The 19954-nt window shown below is 39.5% G+C and overlaps 1 protein-coding gene across 2 annotated transcripts in view; it reads left to right on the top strand.

Annotated features, from left to right (window-relative positions):
* The window catches only part of fto (FTO alpha-ketoglutarate dependent dioxygenase), a 157646-nt gene that overhangs the window by 45451 nt on the left and 92241 nt on the right, over positions 1-19954 (top strand). For both annotated transcript variants that reach the window (XM_084720643.1, XM_084720633.1), the window contains exon 7: positions 3804-3923. In XM_084720643.1, coding sequence (XP_084576769.1) covers positions 3804-3923 — 120 coding nt within the window. The remainder of the gene's footprint in view (positions 1-3803; positions 3924-19954) is intronic.

The raw sequence follows: 19954 nt of genomic DNA, 5'->3' as shown, positions 1-19954 counted from the left end.
TCTTGGTAACTCTCAGCTGGGTGGCCAGACTCCAAATGCCACATAGCCAGCACTCCTCAGTAGCTTTAGATGGCCTGCTTTGTGGCTGCCACTGGCCTGCGCAGTGGGGGACAGGCAGCCATGTCAGCTCAAAGTGGAGACACAGGTTGGTTTCTTCTCACTAAAGGACAGGCAGACAATCAGAGAGATGGAAGGAGGGACTGACAGAGAGAAAAGGACGTCCGATATCGGCGCTCGGCGGCTTTGTTGTGTGTTTGAGCTGTAGTGATCGAAGGGGAGTGGATTTGGAGAGTGTTGAAGGGACCATAAAGGATGACATTTCTTTGAAGGGTGGGTTGTATGGAGTGACTGAGAGGCTGCTGAGCAGTGCCACTGGCTGTGTATTCTCCCTGACATGCCCCAGTCCTTGCATGTCATCCCTGCTGTGATCAGAGCCTTTTGGAGGCAAATGGCAGGATGATTCTGTGCACAGCTTCTACCTAAGGCAGACCTCACTCAAGTTGTTGGTGCAAATAATTCTTGCCCTTTGTTTTAACTTGCTTGGGGTGCTGGACGGTAGGTGACTTGTTTCATAATGCAGAGCAAGGACAGCTTGAAAATTTCAACAATCGCAGCACAGTATTTTTAGCTCGAGGTTCATACTTTTCCGTTGCACTTTTATGAGCAAGGATTAGGATGCTGACGACTGTTTAGGAAAACATCTTTGCAAAATGACACCAAAATAACTGCATTCCTACAACTCATTTTAATACTGCTTTGGCTTGTGAGGATAAGGGTCAGATCAGGTAATACTTGTTCTGAACTAGTTCGTAAAATATCATGTCATATTCAAATTAAAAAATATTGTTCAGAATAGCTACACTCACACAAAAGGCAGGGTGAAAAACCTGCTGTCGTAAACGGGGACAGACAGTTGGTCCTGAACGGCATTCGTACTGTTTCTTTTAGTGGTTCACATGAAAAGTGAAATCGTTGTCAAGAATGAAAAAAGAGAGTTAGAGAGAGAAGTTCAAACCAGCTGACTAATCATGGCATGAAGTGGATGTGGATGTTGTGAGACTGTTGGTTCTGGAAAGTTAACGAAATCTTTGGACACAGACCCAATCCAGCGTCGGAAAGATATTGGAGTAGGGGGTGTCTGAAGCTATTCGAGCATCTGACAAGCAATTCTGAAGGCTCACGTTTAACTCAGATGTTTTAGCTTGATTAAATTAGATTTAAATGTAAGAAGGAGAAGTAGGAAGAAGTGAATGCTCATCAAGTCTAACCCCCTTTTTTTATGTTTCATCAATACACTTTGTGAAATACTTGGATATTCCAGCCTTTTCACAATACAGAATTAAAATAAATTCCACAAATATAAACATTCATAACACAGCAAGAGCAAATAAGCAGAATAAATTCAACAAAACGGCACAAATCAAAATCAACTTACACATCCTGTCCCCTGTCTTACTGTACAGGTTCCCCTCTCCAATCATCCCTTCCATGTGCAATCATTATGTTGCTTTTAAACATTTGTTGAAACTTATTTAATATTTGTCATTTTGTCATTACAGTTATTCTATAACGTTTGATTGTAATGCATTGACTTTTAGCGTTAGTGTTCACTGATTGCATCCTGAATATTCAAATTCCTCTTAAATTGTGTTGACTTTCTCTCATATGAAGCAGCTTGTGGATATTGTTGGGTAATAACTAAGTGTTTGCTGTCATGTTCGACATGTTTTGAAGTTGACCAAGGTTTTAAATTTTAGTGCTCTTAATTTAATACATTATATATTTAAACAAATTTCACTGGCAAACATATTTTGTAACTTCGTGCCACCCTTATTATGTTTGCTAGGGATCTTTTGGTAGGATGTGAGGATGGATACCACGTCAAGCACTTTATCGTCAACCCTAGAGATCAAAGTTGATGTCACATCACATGTCCTTGACAGCGCTGACTTTTCAATACTTAAACAAGCCCTCAAAACCAGTAAGTGATTTGTCTCATGGTCCTGCAGAACTTATAAGCCAGTGAAAATCAGTTGTATAAGAGCATATTTTGTAAGAGATAAATTTGTAGTAAAAGTAGAGCTAAGTTGGATTAGAGTGGAGGACTGGTTAACCAAAATCTACCTGAAAGAAATAATATGCAATATTAGTTACAAAAATAGAAGCACATTTTCCTCATAAAAAAGAAATGACATTTTTATTTGGGTATAACTCACCTGCTTAAATCTTTTTGTGGCTGTTTGTGAGTTCGCAGCTCTACAAAGGGCCTGTTGTATACGTTGGCTAATACTCTGTTAGAAGAACAATAAACAAAATAGTTTTCAGAAAAGGAACAATAGCTCTCTCAGTCCTATTTGATATGCGACTCCTTTGCATGCAAACCACTTTTTGTGTCGTACAGTTGTCTGCGTCAAAATGAAATGGAGCGTGCATTGTTTTGGGTGGATGATGCTTTGTAGGACGTTTTGGGGGAGGGAAACTTGCAGCGCCTCGCGTTTACGTTGGCGGCAATTGGGGCAATCTTTGACATACACGCTCGCACCGGCAATTGTATGCACAGACGTTAACAAAGCCGCTCACACACCTATGTAGACAGATACACACAAACACACAGAAGCACATACAGGTACAAACACACCAAGATGCGCACGCAAAGACACACTTAGAAATAGATAGGCTACACCTGGCTACATGAAGCATCCTTGCGAGGATTAAATCAGCACTTCAAAAGAGCAGGAAACAAAAACACTCCCAGCGGAGGAGAGGGGAGCGGCTCGGCAGCCGAGACTGTCATCTCCAGACGGAGCGAGGGAGTGGAAGAGAAGGGGAAGGAGGGAGGAGAATGAGGAGAAGAGGAAAAGGGCGGAGTTTTCAGGTGTGCTGACTGGAAGGTGTGTGTGAACAGGCTGATGCATATATATGTGTATGTGTGAATGTACTGTGTGTCTGTTAGTGTTTGGTAAGGGTGTGATTGTTCTCGTAGAGATGACCAATATTTGCACTATTTGTGGTGAGACACCTGTAATACAATGTTCCTTTATTGTGGTGTTCCTTTCAGACACCTCGTAAAAATGATTTGCTGTGCTTGGTTAATTTTATGGTGTGAAAATATACAACAATTGAAATCAATTAATACATTTGCAAGGGTAAATATACTGTTCTCCATGCCCAAAAAATGTACAAGTATATTTCTCACAGGAAAATTTGAGAATTTGAAATAGTTCATTACGATTTTGATAACAAAAAGAGATATACTTAAATATGATATCTAATATAGTAATATCTAATATAATGTATATATATAAAAAATATAAAAAGGACAGTTTTGTACAGTATAGTATGACAGTGAACAGGGTGAAACAGTTCATTCAGAAATTTACCAGTTGAAAAGTCTGGCAGGTACTCTAAAAAATGACACAAAAAAATGAAAACATGTCAAATGAAAACATTTGATGGTATTTTTTATAGGAGGGTAAGGAGGGTGTGTTTGTTCAACAGATTGCATTCTAAAGATTTTTTACTTGATAATTGATAATAGTTTGTCCACATGCATAACTTTATAAAGTTCCATGTGTATATGTATCATATCATTTCATAATTTACAGTAATACATAAACTGTGTTTTCTCTACATTAATTACAATATTATGCTGTAATGTTTAATGATTTTACTGAGGAGCAGTAACAGTTGAAGAAAAAACAAATAATTATTTTTTCCTGCTTTTTTAGACTAGAAAAGCCTGTGGGAGAATTGGTTGTCTGATGTGGCTTTTTTTCATCCTGCGTGTGTGTGTATGTGTGCAGGTGGAGTTCGAGTGGCTGCGGCAGTACTGGTTTCAGGGCCAGCGCTACGCCCGCTTCTGCAGCTGGTGGACCAGACCGATGGAGCAGCTGGAGAAGGACTGGAGGCTCATGGAGACGATGGTAAGGCCGCTCAAAGACAAACCGCTGGTCACACGGCAACCTCACTGTCTGGTTTCTGCATAGTTTACTGCACTCAGCATCACACGCATTACTTTAGGAAGCCTTCAGTAGTCAAAGTAAATGTAAATTTTAATTTGCAGGCTGTTTCTTCTTTGCTCCACAGGTTCAGTTCCTCAGTCACAGGCTTTAGATTGATTCGGTTCCTATTTTAGAAAATGGGTGAAAACAAAAACATAGATCTAAATGTTTTTTTGATATACAAAATCTGCTTCATTTGAGAATTTTGTAGAGCTGCAACAATTAATTGATTTGTTGTCAACCATTAAATTAATCTCCAACTATTAGTTAATCAGTTAATCTGTTTGAGAATTTTTTAAAGAAATAAAGACAAAATTCTGTGACTTAAGCTTCTTAAATGTGAATATTTTCTGGTTTCTTTTATCCTCTATGTCAGTTAACTGAATATCTTCAGGTTATGGACAAAACAAGACATTTGAGAACATTGTCTTGGTCTTTGGGAAACACTGATTGACATTTTTCACCAATTTATGACATTTTATGGACCAGAAAAACTAATTGATTATTCTAAAAAATAATTTCCAGATTAATGGACAGTGAAAATAATCAACAGTTGCAGCCTATATATGATAGAATAATAATTCTAATTCTAATAATGATAATAATAATAATGTACCACTTTCCCAAAATATGAGCGGCTTCATGACTACTGCATTTGATAATGATAGTTTAGTAATAGTTTTTCTTTACTGAAAGCTCAACATGCTTATGCTCGTGCTTCTTACACAAACTACAAGAATGATCTGCTGTCCAGTAAAGCTTTTCACAGGGGAGGGTGTGTTTAAAATTACATGATAGATTGTCTAACTCCTCACCACAGTGCATTATTACGGATGTGTCATGTGTTTAATCGTAGCCTCGCTGAAGTTTTACTAGAGAGGACGTGGGCGCGCAGCTATTAGTTAGACACCACTGTAAAGGAATCACACTTAGTAATGTCAGACTCATAATTAAGTCACCTTAGTCACAGCTCTGTACTGTACATATGTGCCACAGACACACACACACACAAACACACACACACACAAACACACACATGCTTGGTCTCGCTTTCCCTCCCCACAGGTTCTGTGCAGAACTTCTCTCATAGCTAGATTTCAAAGAGTGTGCGTGTGTGTGTCTGTGTGTGTGTGTGTGTGTGTGTGTGTGTGTGTGTGTTCATGTATGTACGTGTGTGTGTGTTTAACATCCAGACACCAGAAGCAGCAGGGGGCACTCTTGTATCACTGTAGCAGCAGCGGAGGGAGCGAAAGAGCCGTGCTCCTCTTTTCCCTCTCTGCTCTCTCTCTCCTCCTCTCTCCCTGTGTCTCTTTATGTCTCTCGCCCGCTCCTGCTGTCTCTGGGAGCTCTCTGTCTCTGTCAGTGTCGAGCGCTGAGCAGTAATCACATCTAATGCTCAGGCGGGGATAAAGACAGGGGCTGGAGGAGAACAGTACTGCTGCTGCTGCAGCCGCCGCTCGTAGTCTCTCCCTCTCCCTCTCAGTTAGTGGAGCAGCCTGGCAGAGGGTGGGTGTGTGTGTGTGTGTGTGTGTGTGTGTTGGGGGGGTGGGTGGGTTAGTAGACAGGGGCTTAACTCATCTAGAGCTCCACCTCGGGGCCCAGATGAAGTGTGTGATTTGGACCTGTATTTAGAAAAGGGCATCAGTGAAATGTGAGGTCTTTCTCTCTGCTGCTGTGTCTCTAATGGGCAAGCAAACCATATCCAGTGTGAATGTGTGTGTGTGTGTGTGTGTCTGTGTGTGTGTCACATGTGGATTTTTGTCATGCAGTAAAAACTTTACACCATACTGCAAATAAAACGTCAGCCACTTTTTAGTTTAAAAACAAAACAAAACAGTAAAATAAGATAATTAAGAATAAGTCTACATTAATGTATTTTTGAAAATAAAATTACATGTAGTATTTTTACATCATTATCTCAAATTACTCTTATGTGTGTTTATAACAACATTAATGTTACATTTGAAATTATTTGAATAAATTTCATTTAATCACAGTGTCAAATTGAGCTGTGCAATTAATCGAAATACTATTGAAATCGCAAGTTGCAAGTGCGATATCCAAATCACACAGCTGCAATATTTTGATAAAGGAAAGATGTGTGACAAAACAGCATTTTAATGACGTACTGTAGTGCTGCAGAGATGCTCTGGCCTATCTGGTTAAGTCTAGAAAATCTAGTTCATAGTTTTTGATGGAACATTGCTTTAAAATGTACTTTAATGTATCTCATTGGCAACAGATTTATTCCTTGTTTTCACTCTCTATAGGAAATAGAGAATATGTAGTTTTTATTTCACTCTGTTACAGTTTTCACTTGTTTTGTCTTATTTTTGGTTTGTCAGTTAAATAATTTGAATTGTATTAATCTGAATGAAAGGTGCTATACAAATAAGTTTGACTGATTGACTGACATAAATCAATTTTTAGATGTCAAAATACACATTTGTTTGGTACAGACCCCATCAAATTTCACATCACCATGATTTTAATTATTATTTTTGTAATTGTGATGCAAAAACATCATATTTTAATATCTGTTCTAATAATTGCATTATAATTTCTTTTCCCATATCTTGCAGCCCTCGTGTCAAATCACACAAAAGCAACTGTATCTCCTGCAGAAATGCATGTTGAACCTTCTCAAAAATAATACACTGTTGAGTGCATAAATGTAATCACTCACTATTGTGATGAAAGACAACATTATTGCTCTCGCAAGCAATATTTACATACATGCATCGATCTGTGATATGCTGATGAAAAGCACTTCATAGATGTGACTTATAGATTTTCCTTTTGGAGCTTTTGATAGCTGTGGCTTTTCTGCAGTTAGATTAAAACGCATTTCTCTGAATTACTTTGAGTTATTTAAATTATGCAGGTTCCCCCTTCACATTTCTTTATTGCATATATTTTACATTCTGAAGCTGGCAATTGACAGTATAGTGTAATTTAGTGAAATATGAGTGACCTGGTGTGTGCAGACGCTGTTTGCCATTTATTTATTTAGATTTTTCTGTTGTTGCCTGCAGAGTATATTTTAGTACAGCATTATTTTTGTCAAATCTGATATCACCATGGGTATTTTAAAATAACAAATATATGTCTCTTTAAATAGGGTTTATAAATTGACATTGTGTCGTTTTCTACGCGGCGCTGTAGCAATAAAACAGCCTATTGTTTTATCCTGCTAAAATAGCAATACAAACAGGCAGCCTTCCTCTCTTTATTGTCATATTTAGCACACAGTGTTGTGGGATGCGCTGGGCTATGTATGCGTTTGTTAGTCCGTATGAAGAATATTGCAATATGGAGGGGACTAGCTCCTGTTTATGGATACTGTCTCTCCCTGGGGCTCCCTCTGTGCTCCTCAGCCTGTTGTCATGCAAATGCTCATCCTTCCATTTGAATGACATTCTGATAAAATACATAAATAAATAAATAAATAAAGAATCGACACAAAACAAGTCCACTTGCATGCTCGCCTCCTTTTGGTACCTCATGAATTCATGTGGTTTCTTGATAGAAACAAAGAGACGCTGTGCTGAATACACTTCAAGTGTAAGCATGTGTATGTGTATGTGAATGTAAAAGTATAGTGTGTGAGGGGGGGGTTCAGTGTATGTAAGGTAAAGGTTGTTTCAGGGTGGAAAAAGGACATTAACTTAAAGGTTTTACATTCCCCTGTGATCCAGGGTGCTAAAGTCCATTTAGACCTGCCTCGCTCGCAGCTTCACGTTCCCTCAGGACTCGTGCTATCGTGGCTATCATACAATAGTGACATTTCCTTAAACTAGCAACAATGAATAGCATCCGTCTGACTGACAATAGACAGAGAGTCTTGGCTTTATGCAGAATATTTTAAATACCGGTGTGGTATTTTTTATCTTTCCTCTTTTCACTGTGGGGGAGAAGCGACAGCGACGAGCCCATGAGCACATCTCCCCCCTTTTTTTTCTCTCCTCTCCTGTCCTGCTTGTGTGTGTGTTTGTGCTTGTGTGTGTGTGTGTGTGTGTGTGCCATTGATGTTAATGTATGCACTTGGCATGACTTTAATTGATTTAGCAGCTCTGCTTGCACAGTACAGCTTTTTCCCTAATTTGTCACTTTCCTGACTTCTGTGGCTGCTCATCTCACAACTTCAAAAGCCACCGTGGATGCAAAGAGATTTCAATGCACTCCGTCTCCCTCCCTCCCCTTCTCTTCTTTCTCTCCCCCTCTCTCTCCCTCTCTTTATGTTCTTTCTTTCTCTTGTTCTCTCTCGCTCCCGCTATCTCGCCACATCTCTGTCTCTTCCTCGCACTTTCTCCCTCATTTGACAGCAGAACGAGCCTTGTAGATGGAAATCTTTTCAACACATATCAAGGAAATTAATCCACTTTCATAATAAATGGGATCCACTCAGTTGAATACATTTGTATACTTCAAGCTGTACAAAACAGGAAGTGGTATCAGGGCCACGTCTTCCTCTACGCAGTTCACCCAGCCTGTCACTCCCGGTTTTCCCGATGGTTTGGTCACACATGCACATACACATTTTCTTTTTTCCTCATTGTGTGACAAAATTTACCTCCTCTGATTTGTAATAGAGGCTGACTTGTGTGCGCGCATGTGTACAGCGCTTAGTGACCATTTCATCTTCTCCCCCTCTCTTTAATAACTGTCTTCGGAAACAATCTGGGCTGCTGAGGAGGGTCGTGCTGCAATCATACGCAGCCTGGCCCGGTCGCCATCGATAGCTGATTAGGTTATTGACCTAGCGTGTGGAGGGCGGGTGCTGAGGAGGGAGTGAACTGTAAAGACAGACACAGGGAGGGGGAGGAGGTGAGGTAAAAAAAAAAAAAAAATTGAGAGGGGTTGTGTGTGTTGAGGAGGAGGGGCGGGGGGTCAATGTAAATGTTATTGCTGTGTGAGCTCATTTGATCAAAGTCCTGGAAAGGTTAAGCGAATCCAATCTGGTTTTGTATGGCAGAGTGGAGACACAGGCGCTAGGGAAGAAACCCCCAGGACGGAGAATGGATTATCATATTGGCGCTAGAGTAGCAGGGGCCTCCGACGGACAGTTTACCCTGCCCGTAATGCGTTTAGACAGCAATTGGCCTTAATAACCTTTATTGACTTCAGCGGGTCAGTGCCAAGAATCTAATTATCAAAGTGTATCAATTTCATTGGAGTTTAGAGTTGCACCGCTCACAATAATTATTTTAAGGTCGGGCTGGGGCAATTAATCCCCTCTCCACTTATTTGATGGCTTTGTAAAACATTATAAATGTTATGGTTTCTGTTGTGCGTTTCACCGTAAATAATTTCAGGGAGCAATTTTTTGTAATGTATTATTTGGAGAGCTCGCCGTGCCGGTCCGGCTGAGGAGAAAAAAGGCAGCCTGTTTCGAAAAAGCTAGAGGCCACAGCTGAATCATGTTGCAGATGTTTACCAGCAGTCATTTTTCTCTTTCATTCGCCGTTTCACTCGCACAGTCGGGCAGAGTTTTATACCCACTTTATATGCACACATGGAACCCAGATTAATTATAAGTGTGAACTAAGCAGTAAACTGTTTAAAGACCATTTATATTGCTCATTATGGAACCATTTATTATCTCTTACATTAAATCGCACTGTGTTTATGCATCGTATTGTTTTGCATTTTAAGCCCTATACTGTGCAAATAGGCTTATACATTTATTATATTCCAATTCTTTGTGGTTCTTACGCATAAATTCAGCGTGTATGTGTGTGTGTGTGTGAATGTGGGTTTGTTTGTATGTTTGTGTCCGTGTATTTGTGCAGTGTGTCCGCACAGTGAATGAAAGAAGTAAATGTGCAGCTGCACAGTAGTTTATCCTTCATTGACAGTCAATACGTGCTGTTACCTGGATAGTAGCAGCTGTTTTTCCTTATCGCTCAACATAGACTAGAGGCCTAATCCACACGTTCATTATTGCACGGCCTTGTTTACCCACGGCTCTATATTAGCTTGCTTGCTTTGCCCTATTTAGACGGAGCTGTATAAAAAAGAAATTACTCAAAGATTATTGTTATTATTCATTTAAAGAGGAAATATATGGCTGATAATACATTTTACATCACGCAGCAGCTTGTGTTTGGAAATATAAAATGAAAAGAAGCAGGAAGAGACACAGAGAGGGAGAGGGAGAGAAGGGAGAAAATGTAGCGGTGCAAAGGTATTTGCAATTCTCTTTGAAGTCCCTATTCAACAGGGTAAGCTGAATTTTCGGTGGTGCCTGATAGTGTTCTGCGTAAATGCTTAAACCCCTTTAGAGAATTTTCATGGGCAGATACGCGGTGGCTTGAAGGGAGCGTTTATGTTACCTGGAGCCAATGCAGCCCGCAGCTTTGTACCTAAAGATGTACACTAGTAGTGAATAGAATCCCGCAGAGGTTTGTCTATGACAGAATCTCACTGCAACATCGCTGTAAGCCGAAGCGAGGGGGAAAAAAAAGAGCTATGAACAGGTTTAACCCTGTCACTTCTCAGCCGGTGTCTCACATATGCATTTATATACATGGATACAGACATTTAGGGGCACAAACACTGGGACACACACCAACATACACACTTACTTGCATGTGCGAATGTCCAGGTGTTCATTTAGGAAAGACTTACAACAGTTTAAATGAGGAGTATTTATTTTTCAGTCTCTTTTCATGGATTTATTTTGAAGCTGTATGGTATTTAGGGCTGCAACTAACAATTATTTTTGTTATCAGTTATTCTGTCATTCATTTTCTCAATTAACTGATTAGATAATTGGTCCACAAAATGCTGAAAAATGTTGATCATTGTTTCCTAACGTCCAAAATGACATCCTCAAATGTGTTGTTTTGTCCACAATCCAAAGATATTCAGTTAACTGTCTTAGAGGAGAAAAGAAACCAGAAAATATTAAATTGAGAGGCAGAATTCCAAGAATTTGGACAGACTTAAAATGATTTATCAGTTACAAAAAGAGTTGGCAATTAATTTAGCATTAGACCACTAATCAATTAAACAACTAATTGACCATTTCTGGTCCCCTCTCCTCCTCCCTCTGGCCTGTAACATCATGTCAAAAAATATAATATAATCAGGCCCACAAAATTACTTTGCTGGCCTACTTTTTAATATTTTTTTCTAGTTGTTTCATACAAATTCAAACTACCCTTCAACTGAATATAATCTAAATAAAAACACATTTCTATTTAAAAAATGTATGTATGTATTGCTGAAGGATTGCATGTTGCAGTTTGCTGATATTCTATGTCCAGAAAAGAATAACTTGTTCAACAATATTTCTCTATTGGCAACACAGTGACAAGTGAACAAGTGACATTTATGATCAATTACATGACAAAGGTGTAGGTTTCACCACATACTCTCTCTCTTTTGTGTCAACTGTTTAACTAATGAATATCAAAATGTATAAAAACTGCTGCTTGCATGTTTTAAGTTTGAAGAAAGTATGTTAGTAATAGAAACCAAAAAGTACATTTTTGGAAATTTTGCGTTTCAGTGTCGAAGTGTCCGAAATGTCAGAGTTTGTAGTGTTTTACTGTCTGTTAGTAAACAAAATCTGACACCAGCTGATCGTCTCTTCTTGAGGACAATTCCTCGTGGATCACTTTCTCATTTAAAACGATTAAAACGATATCTCATGTATGTGTGTAATTATTTCTCAGTAACAGGATGTAGCAGAGTTTCTTTAAAGCGAAGGTGTGGAGCGTTTTCATTCCAACAACAGACCAACTCAGACCTGATCAGACTTGTTTCAGGGTTGCGGATGGGTGGATTTTTAAATGTACTAGATGAACTTCATCAGTGACTTTATGTCACAATGTGGAAACCTCAGATGAAACAATGCCATTGTTTTGCGTCACTGTTGTTCATGAAAGAAAATGAGCTCATCGAAAACCCCCTCGTTTTTTTTGTTGTCTTTGTAGCCATGGCTGTCAGCTGCAGTATGGAGTACACCTCATCTTTACAATGAGGGGGTGGGGAGTTTTATTGACAGCGGTTTGGATAATTTATTTTGTTTGTCTGTGAATTGTGATGTTGACAGTGTTTTTACTGTATCAGCAGGCTTTGAAGGCGGCTTGTCTCGTCTTCTTAGAAAACAAATGAGCACTTTACAGAGACTGATCTGCCTTATCCGCTTAGCAGCTTTCTCAATCCCCGCATTTATTTATTTACTTACTTATTTACTTACTTATTCATTTACTTACCTCTGTCTGGATTTGGTTGATTCTCCCCCCCACACTTCACACCCATAGCCACCCCCTCCTCTTCCTCTCCCTCTCCTCATCCTTGGCCTCGATCAGCAAGATAAGCCTTCAGAGGAGGGGAGATAACATCCATTAAAGTGGTAAAGAGGAATTATGGGGCAGCCCAGATTAATCACTGCTCAGCTTAATCGCATTCAGTGCGGACGACGGGGTTGGCTGCAGGGCCCAGCTTTTTCCTGTGTCATACCAACACAGAGAGATGCAAAGGAGGAATGTGTGTGTTTGCGTGTGTATGTGTGCACGTCGAAAAGTGCCTAGATGGGGGAGAAAGTATAAAAAGATGAAAGAGAGATTTCAGAGCATCTCGTAGCAAAGCCCACCCCTCTTATAGCTGACTAGAGACATCACCACTAACCAGCGCTTGATATATAATTATTCCAGCACTTTGATCCAGGTGTAATTGTTTACTCTCGCAGGCAGTTGTGTCAAAGTGGTGGAGTAAAAGAAATTACCCCAGACACAAGAAAACACATTGATTTGTCACTAAAAGCAAAGAAAATAGTTTAAAATCCTGTTCAATGTATGTAGTTTTAGTGGAATATTAATCTTATTTCATATTGAATACATGACCAGAGCTTGTCTATCACATGTTCAATATTTCTCATGTTCAGAAATAGCAATACACACATTGAGATGCGGCGCTGAGCTCCATAAGCCAGAGGGAATAAAAATAGAGGCATCACAGTCAGAAATATTATGTGCACACGCTTTTATTAACATCGTTTGAATCTGGATCCTCATCAGGTGCTGCGGTTGATATCCATATGATTGTTTATCTGCGTGTCAACTCAAATTAATTTCACATTTGTTTGTACAGCCCCTTATCACAGTCGCAGTCTGAGATGGCTTCATATTGCCGACACATAGTGACACAATAAATTAAAACCAATTAAGGAACATGAACACAGCCCACCCTTACTGTTGATCCTCAAAGTGCACACTAAAAAACTCACACCACAAAACTTAATTAGGGTCAAAAACAGAGAGAATAAAGCCAACCAATTTTCTACCATTGACGTCAAAAATCTCAGAGCAAAAAAAAGGACATGTGCCGTGTCTCAAAAGCCTCAAAATCAGACATCACTCTGTCTTGTACATTGTAAGATAAAGTTGATTTCAAGGCAACTGGCTTCACTAACTTTGAAATAAACTAAAACAAATTTTACCAGCCTATAATCAGCCTTCGAGATAATTTACTTTTCTTCCTTAGACAAACTTGAATCTTTGACTTCTTGAAACTCCAAAAATTCTGTATTTCAAAAACTGTTCACAGCGAACTGTGATCCCTGTTTGTCATTATTTGGATGCTTGAAAATTAAATGGTTGCAATCGAAAATATTAAATTATAAACCATTATTCACTTTCACTTTAATTTTTTCAATAGGAAAGTAAAAAGTAAAAGTAAATCATCTCAACATCTCAACAAAAGATTATAGGCTGGGAAACTAGTTTATTTTAAAATTTAAGATTGTGAGTTTGCTTTAGAATTTTAAAAAATAGTGAAAACAGCCTTGAAATTCTGACTTTTCTCAACTTTTCTTTCTGTGTTATGACACTAATATTTTCATCTTTGAGGAAGCCTTAGGCATAAGGTCTCCAATGTTGTGAAAATTTCATCCGTAATCATCTTTTGGTTTGATTGTTGCAACTACCGCAGCAAAATACTAACCACTTAATGCCTCAGTACCTGACTAATTCTTTAAAATTGCTGGAGCAGCTATCGTGTTGAGATTTATAACTACATAAAGCCTCCTTTGAAAACAATAAGTGCAGAGAATGGGGCGATCCTGATGGGAAGGCAGTGTAAAATTGTCTGATTCGCTTGAAGAAACGCAAAGAAAAGGAGGAAATATGGGAAAAGATTGCTGATGATGATTGTATCATTTTTGGAGGGAGGTGGAGGAGGTTTTGGGAGGTGGAACAGGGAGGAAAAAATAAGGGAAGGAGGGCATGACATTTTCAGAGGTGAGGAGAATAGAGAGATAACAGTAAAGATTTAAGTTGAAATCAGAGCTTGTGAGAGAGGGTAAACCAGAAAGAAATGAAAAACTGATACTGTAAACAATGAGTTGTGAGTACAGTCAGGAGGAAGTACAAGACCTGGGAGCATTCTGGGAAGTTCCACGCCTTGTTTATTTTTTGTCTGTGCACTTTCAAAATGAGGCATCTACAGTATGAGGATGAGTTATCGCTCATCTCAGTGATCAAACCTAAGATGTGTTTTACGGTAAAGCAGATTCTCTCCCATGTGAAACCTGAAACAACCAGGTCTGGTTTTATAGTTTTGACCATCCATCAATCACTTATGTTTTTACTCACCCATTTCACTGCTGAGATCCCAACACTTTTAGCCACACCTTTACAATGGAGTACAATTAGACAGGAAATATTGTTTTTCTGACGAATACCCAAGTATTTTCTTCTAAGTGCTTTAACTACTTTAAAACCAGAGGCATACACACACCCAAAGTGTCTGTTATGGTTAAGTGTCCAGTGTATGGTTAAACTGTGTACATGCACAACTACAGTAATTGTGGTAACTGAAAGTTGAATCAAGAGGCTGCTGTGTAAGCTCTAATTTCAAACCATCCTAATAAGAAAAATGGCTGTATAGGTCAACAGTGCAAGCAGCTTATTATGACCCACATTTACATTCAGCGGCCTGTAGTGGTCATGGTACTTTCGACATGTGCAAAGGAGATCAGGTGATGTAATGTAGAGAGAAAAGGTGTATTGAGTAGTTTGGGATGGATGGATGCATAAATGGATAGATGGAAGGATGGACAGACCACTGTTTGTGTCCCACGTGAAACCAAAAGTAAATACTTTTATTAATTGTACATAATGCACAATATAATTAAACTTTTTTGGCATTGAGAAAACATGCAGTCCTAAAGTCCTAAAACTAACCAAGTAGTTATGGTGCCTAAGTCAAAGTGCCACCATTTCACAACTTTTAACCATGTGATGACAAAAAGTACAGTACGGTGAAGGCCCAGCAGGCCAAAGGTTCAGTCTTGTGAAGGTGTAGTGCAGCAAAGGACCAGTATGATGAAGCTCCAGTACGACACAGTTCTGGTAGTTCAAAAGTCCGATACAACAAAGATCCAGCACTACAGAGGTCTAGTATGATAAAGGTCTGGTACAACGAAGGTCCGATACGACAGGTTCTCGTACACCTGTGGATGGTACCACCAGTCATATATATATCGTTTTGGCAACAGTCATAAATTTGTTTTGAAAGTAACTGCCAATCAACTTGTTCAGATGTTTAGGTGTGAGGATGTGTTATCTCTGGGCAATAAGTTTCACCTTTGTTCTGGATCTTAAGTCTGATGACTCATATACTTAGCTACCCTGTATAGCTGCTCTGTTGTAAAGCCATGCCCACCAGTGTTGCTACAACCCTATATCTGATCAATAAAGTTAGTGAAAAAAATATTCTCATCACCAACGAGGATGATGGGAAAAACCTAGGTAGGTAGTCACAAAAGAAAAAGAATATTTTTTTATTGGCAATTTAAGTGGAAAGAACACACCTAGCAAATAGAAATTGTTTGCATTTTACCTATGGGTCATACATATGAAAGAGTACAGTAGCAGACAGTTAAACAGGTGCAGGTTCAACTCTAGTTAAATACAAATACTACTATCTGGCTAATATTCTGGCTGAACACTGGTGAAACTGAGAGCGACCATCCGTCCAGGTAGTGAGTCGCTTCCACCCTCCTATCCTTTCCCTGCAGATGGAGCGATCTGATGGGTGGTGTTAAATGGGTGAGATGTAGGACAATGTAATTAACGCTAGTCCTTTAGCGGGCCCCGCCTCGCTCCGCTGGGAGCGCCCGATATAGCGCTCATTAATTCCTATTTGTGTGTAATGAGAGGGTCATGTTGGATGTAATAAATGGCTCTTTTATTTGGGCGAGAGCTGCAGGGCGGCATCCTTTCCTGGCTAACAGTCTCATAAACACCCTTTAGCTGCTCTCATCAGCCTCCCTTGGTGGTGAGCAATCACACACACACATACACACATAACATGGTAGTGGGGGACGAAGTACACCGTGTAAATGAGTGGAAAATCAGGTGAGTTTAGAAACAGTTGAGTAACTCTAACATAATCTTTTTTTCTTTTAATGATAACCATTATAGATCTAGCAGATAGTTACCAGTAGTAACACCATATCAGCATATGTTCAAAGGTTTTAAAATTAATTTTAAGATTTAAAGCGTCACATCTGTGTGTGCATGGTTTTCCCAATCTACTATAGACTATATGTATAGTCAACATTACGGCTAATAATTTACCAGTGAATATACATATTAGACTTTAAAAATATATTTTCCTTTCTTCTCCACAGCAAGTAGTTTTGTTCCCTTCAGTACTGTCAGTTAAAATAGGTAATCATGACTTTTTTTTGTCCTTTTGTTGGGGCTTTGTTCAAATACTGATCAAAAGTTTCAACACAGAACACTTAAGAAGAGTGAAGAAGACTGAACAGCATTACAATTAGGGGCTATTTTGTGGAAAGATTAAACCCAGAATAAAAATGATAAGCAAACATAAACGGAATGAAAAGAAATTTGAACTTTTTGATGTCAAGATATAGATTTTTGATTAATTGCAATAATTAGGTATATATTGTAACTCAATCCAAAGTGCACTCTGTTCACTTGTAATTCCCTGTAATTAATAAGGTTATATCAATGTACTCCACAGTGCAGTTCTTTTTAGAGTATATATGGGTTTTGTCAAACATACATTATTAGTCTGAAAACTGCAACTGTCTGTGACTTTTTTGCGAAATTGAAGCAGACAGCATCTTATAGAAATGAGGGTCCATAATCCAGTTATATGTAACTGCTTCATGGTGTGCTTCATTGTCTGTTACTGTATAGCTGTGCAGTGTGGAGGGAGTTGTTTAAAGCTGCCGGTCTAATCACAGCTGAGCTATATGGAAGCAGCAGATTAAACACACTCACACACTTGCTGTTTTTTTGTCATATAATGTATAATGCTTAAGTAGAATGATGCAACAGAAAATATACTGAAGTAGTTTTAACTTTAGCAAATAACTGAGCTGTCATAATTGAAATCTGAAATAATATCACAGTCCTGTGCTACTCCAAGTGTACTGCGCAGACTTTATGGCCTTTAATAAAGTAAACAGTGTGTTTAGAATATGGAACCTTCAGTTTTGGAGATCCTAATCTTTTCTACTTTAGACATAGTCATTTTTTTCCACTGAACCTCTATAGGTAATTCACATTTGATGTCAGACTATACATATAAGAGGGCCTGTTTAGTTTCGCTACAGCAGCTCCACATTTTTCAGCCAGATGCAAAAACTGAGGAATCATTGCACTTCAGACTTCTTGTAGTCAATCAAAACTTTGTTAACGGCACATTTCAGGCCCTGCAGGCATATTCCCCCTCTAAAACAAAATTCCTCTCTTGCAAGCGTGTCTAGATGGATGGAAACCCTTTTTATTGGTTTAGCATTTTTGAAGACCTGAAGTATGGTGCAGTGTGTGTTACACTGTAACTCCGGGGCTTAGAAAGGCTGGCTTTGGCCCCAGTCAGCAAAAAGCTTTTTACTGGCAGGAGAGTGAGGTGCTGATCACAATCTGCTATCTAGCTAGGATCTAGAGTCAGCTTTCATATAGTGAAAGAGAGTGAGGGGGTTTTAACAGAGCAGAAGGTGCTTGAGTGTCACGCTCATCGCAAACATCTCTGTCCAGCTCTGTCTTCATTGTCCTGAATTAGTCAAAGCGCCTCTCAGAGCTTTCCTGTGATGGATGGATGATGCATTCTTGCCAGGCCAGTGAGGAGTTTGCACAAGTGTGTGTGTGTGTGTGTGTGTGTGTGTGTGTGCATCCCCCGTCTCAGCCTGCTGGAGAGCTCATTCAGACTCAGAACTATGTGGTTTAGCCATTAAGGCCAACTGGATCCACACTCCTTATCATGAGACGGAGACAAAAGCCTCGCTAGAAGCAGGCCGGTGAGTTTTTATGTGATATTTGTGGGCCCATTGGACTACAACCCAACAACAGATTTGCCTTTTCTTCTCGCCACCAAAAGGGAGCACCACAAAGGCCCGGGAGTTCTGCTTCATTTGACCCTGTGGAAAGCATATGTCCTTCCATCGCGCTTGTATTCTGCCCAGAAGATGGAGTGCCGTTGGGGCCATAGAATGCTTCCCTGCCCACTTGAGTGTGTTACAATGTCTTCAAACAAAATCACTTGTCAGGGGTCTTCCCTTTTTGGGAGTGTCTCTATCGCCCCCAAACCCATTGTCACTTCAAACATGTTACTCTGATGTTTCAGACACATTTTTCTAATGTTTTACACTCCATATAATCTGCTGTGTGTAGCAAAGCCCATTATACTGGCTGACATAATTGATGGTGCCCGCGACCCTGCAAGGGTCAATCTGGCAGAAAGGCCTTGGTTTCTATCACCACGGAGACGGCGAGAACACACACACATGCACACACACAAATGCGGACGCACATGTAATATTAGGGATGTCTAGATACCCCCTAAGAAATTTTAAATATCTCGTTTGATTGTAGAAACATCTTGATAGACTTAAAATAGCTTTTGGAGATCTTTCCAGAAAGGACATATACTCTCAGTGGTCACTGCATTACGTACACATGTAAAATGTAATGCAGTCCAATACAACAGCCTGTCATAATATCTATTTTATAAAAGCTGTGACAAGTGACATTGTCCAAAATGTTTTTATGTTATGTTTATTATTGAGGCCACCACTAAAGGTGGCACAGTACTGGACAATATTATCTTGAGAGGTGTTTCTAATTTTTTGTCCTTTGCCATCCAGTACAACACCCCCACTATCTAGGACCACCATACTTAAACATATAATGTAATTACCTGTTATAATACTAATATTTTCAAGCTTTTATGTGCCTTAATAACAAGTGTCTAAATTTAGATAAGATTTAGATAATACTTTATTTCAAACATGGTAGTGCTCCATGAGTCTCAGTTGTGTGAACTGCTCAAAGTTACAAAGATATTTCAAAAGAAACACGCGCATTCAAAGAAATACTTTCTTGAGGGGACATTTTTATTAAACTTGCTTGCCTCGTTGTCTTTACTGTTTCCTCTTTGATAATATCGAAGAAGGACTGGGTGAAAACTCTGACCAGCGATGTTGACACCCTTCGCTCTCTACACACACACACGCGCAGGTTATCAACCGATCTTACGTAATGGAAACTGAACAAATTTAATTTCAGATGTGCCTCAATTTTGAACCACCTGTAATCATGTGACAGCAGGCAGAGGCAGGAAAAACACACACATACACACACACTTTTTATGACTTCAAGTGTGATGTCACAGAAAAGTGAATGTGGTCTAGGCTTATTTCTTCCTGGGCTAATATAATTTTTCCACCGGTGGAGAGTCCCCCCCAAGAGCAAAGTAACTCGGCGGTGGCATGCAGCAAACGCACACAGATCCCTTGTCCAGACTGGAACTGGCCCTGGCAGGATCACAGCTCCCCAGTTGTTTATATCAGTGAGCAGAAGCTATCCATTACCCCGAGCAAGGTGCCTGATGCCTTTTTCCACCAGCGGTCAAAGTGATATTGGTTTCTTGTATTAGAGGGGAGAGGGAGATGAAGTCTGCCAAAC

This window comes from Lutjanus erythropterus, chromosome 1 (assembly GCF_056507025.1).
Source record: "Lutjanus erythropterus isolate fLutEry1 chromosome 1, fLutEry1.hap2, whole genome shotgun sequence".
In the NCBI taxonomy this organism is placed as follows: Eukaryota; Metazoa; Chordata; class Actinopteri; order Lutjaniformes; family Lutjanidae; genus Lutjanus; species Lutjanus erythropterus.
The sequence above is the reverse complement of the archived record's forward strand: the minus strand, read 5'-3'. Positions and strand labels throughout refer to the sequence as shown.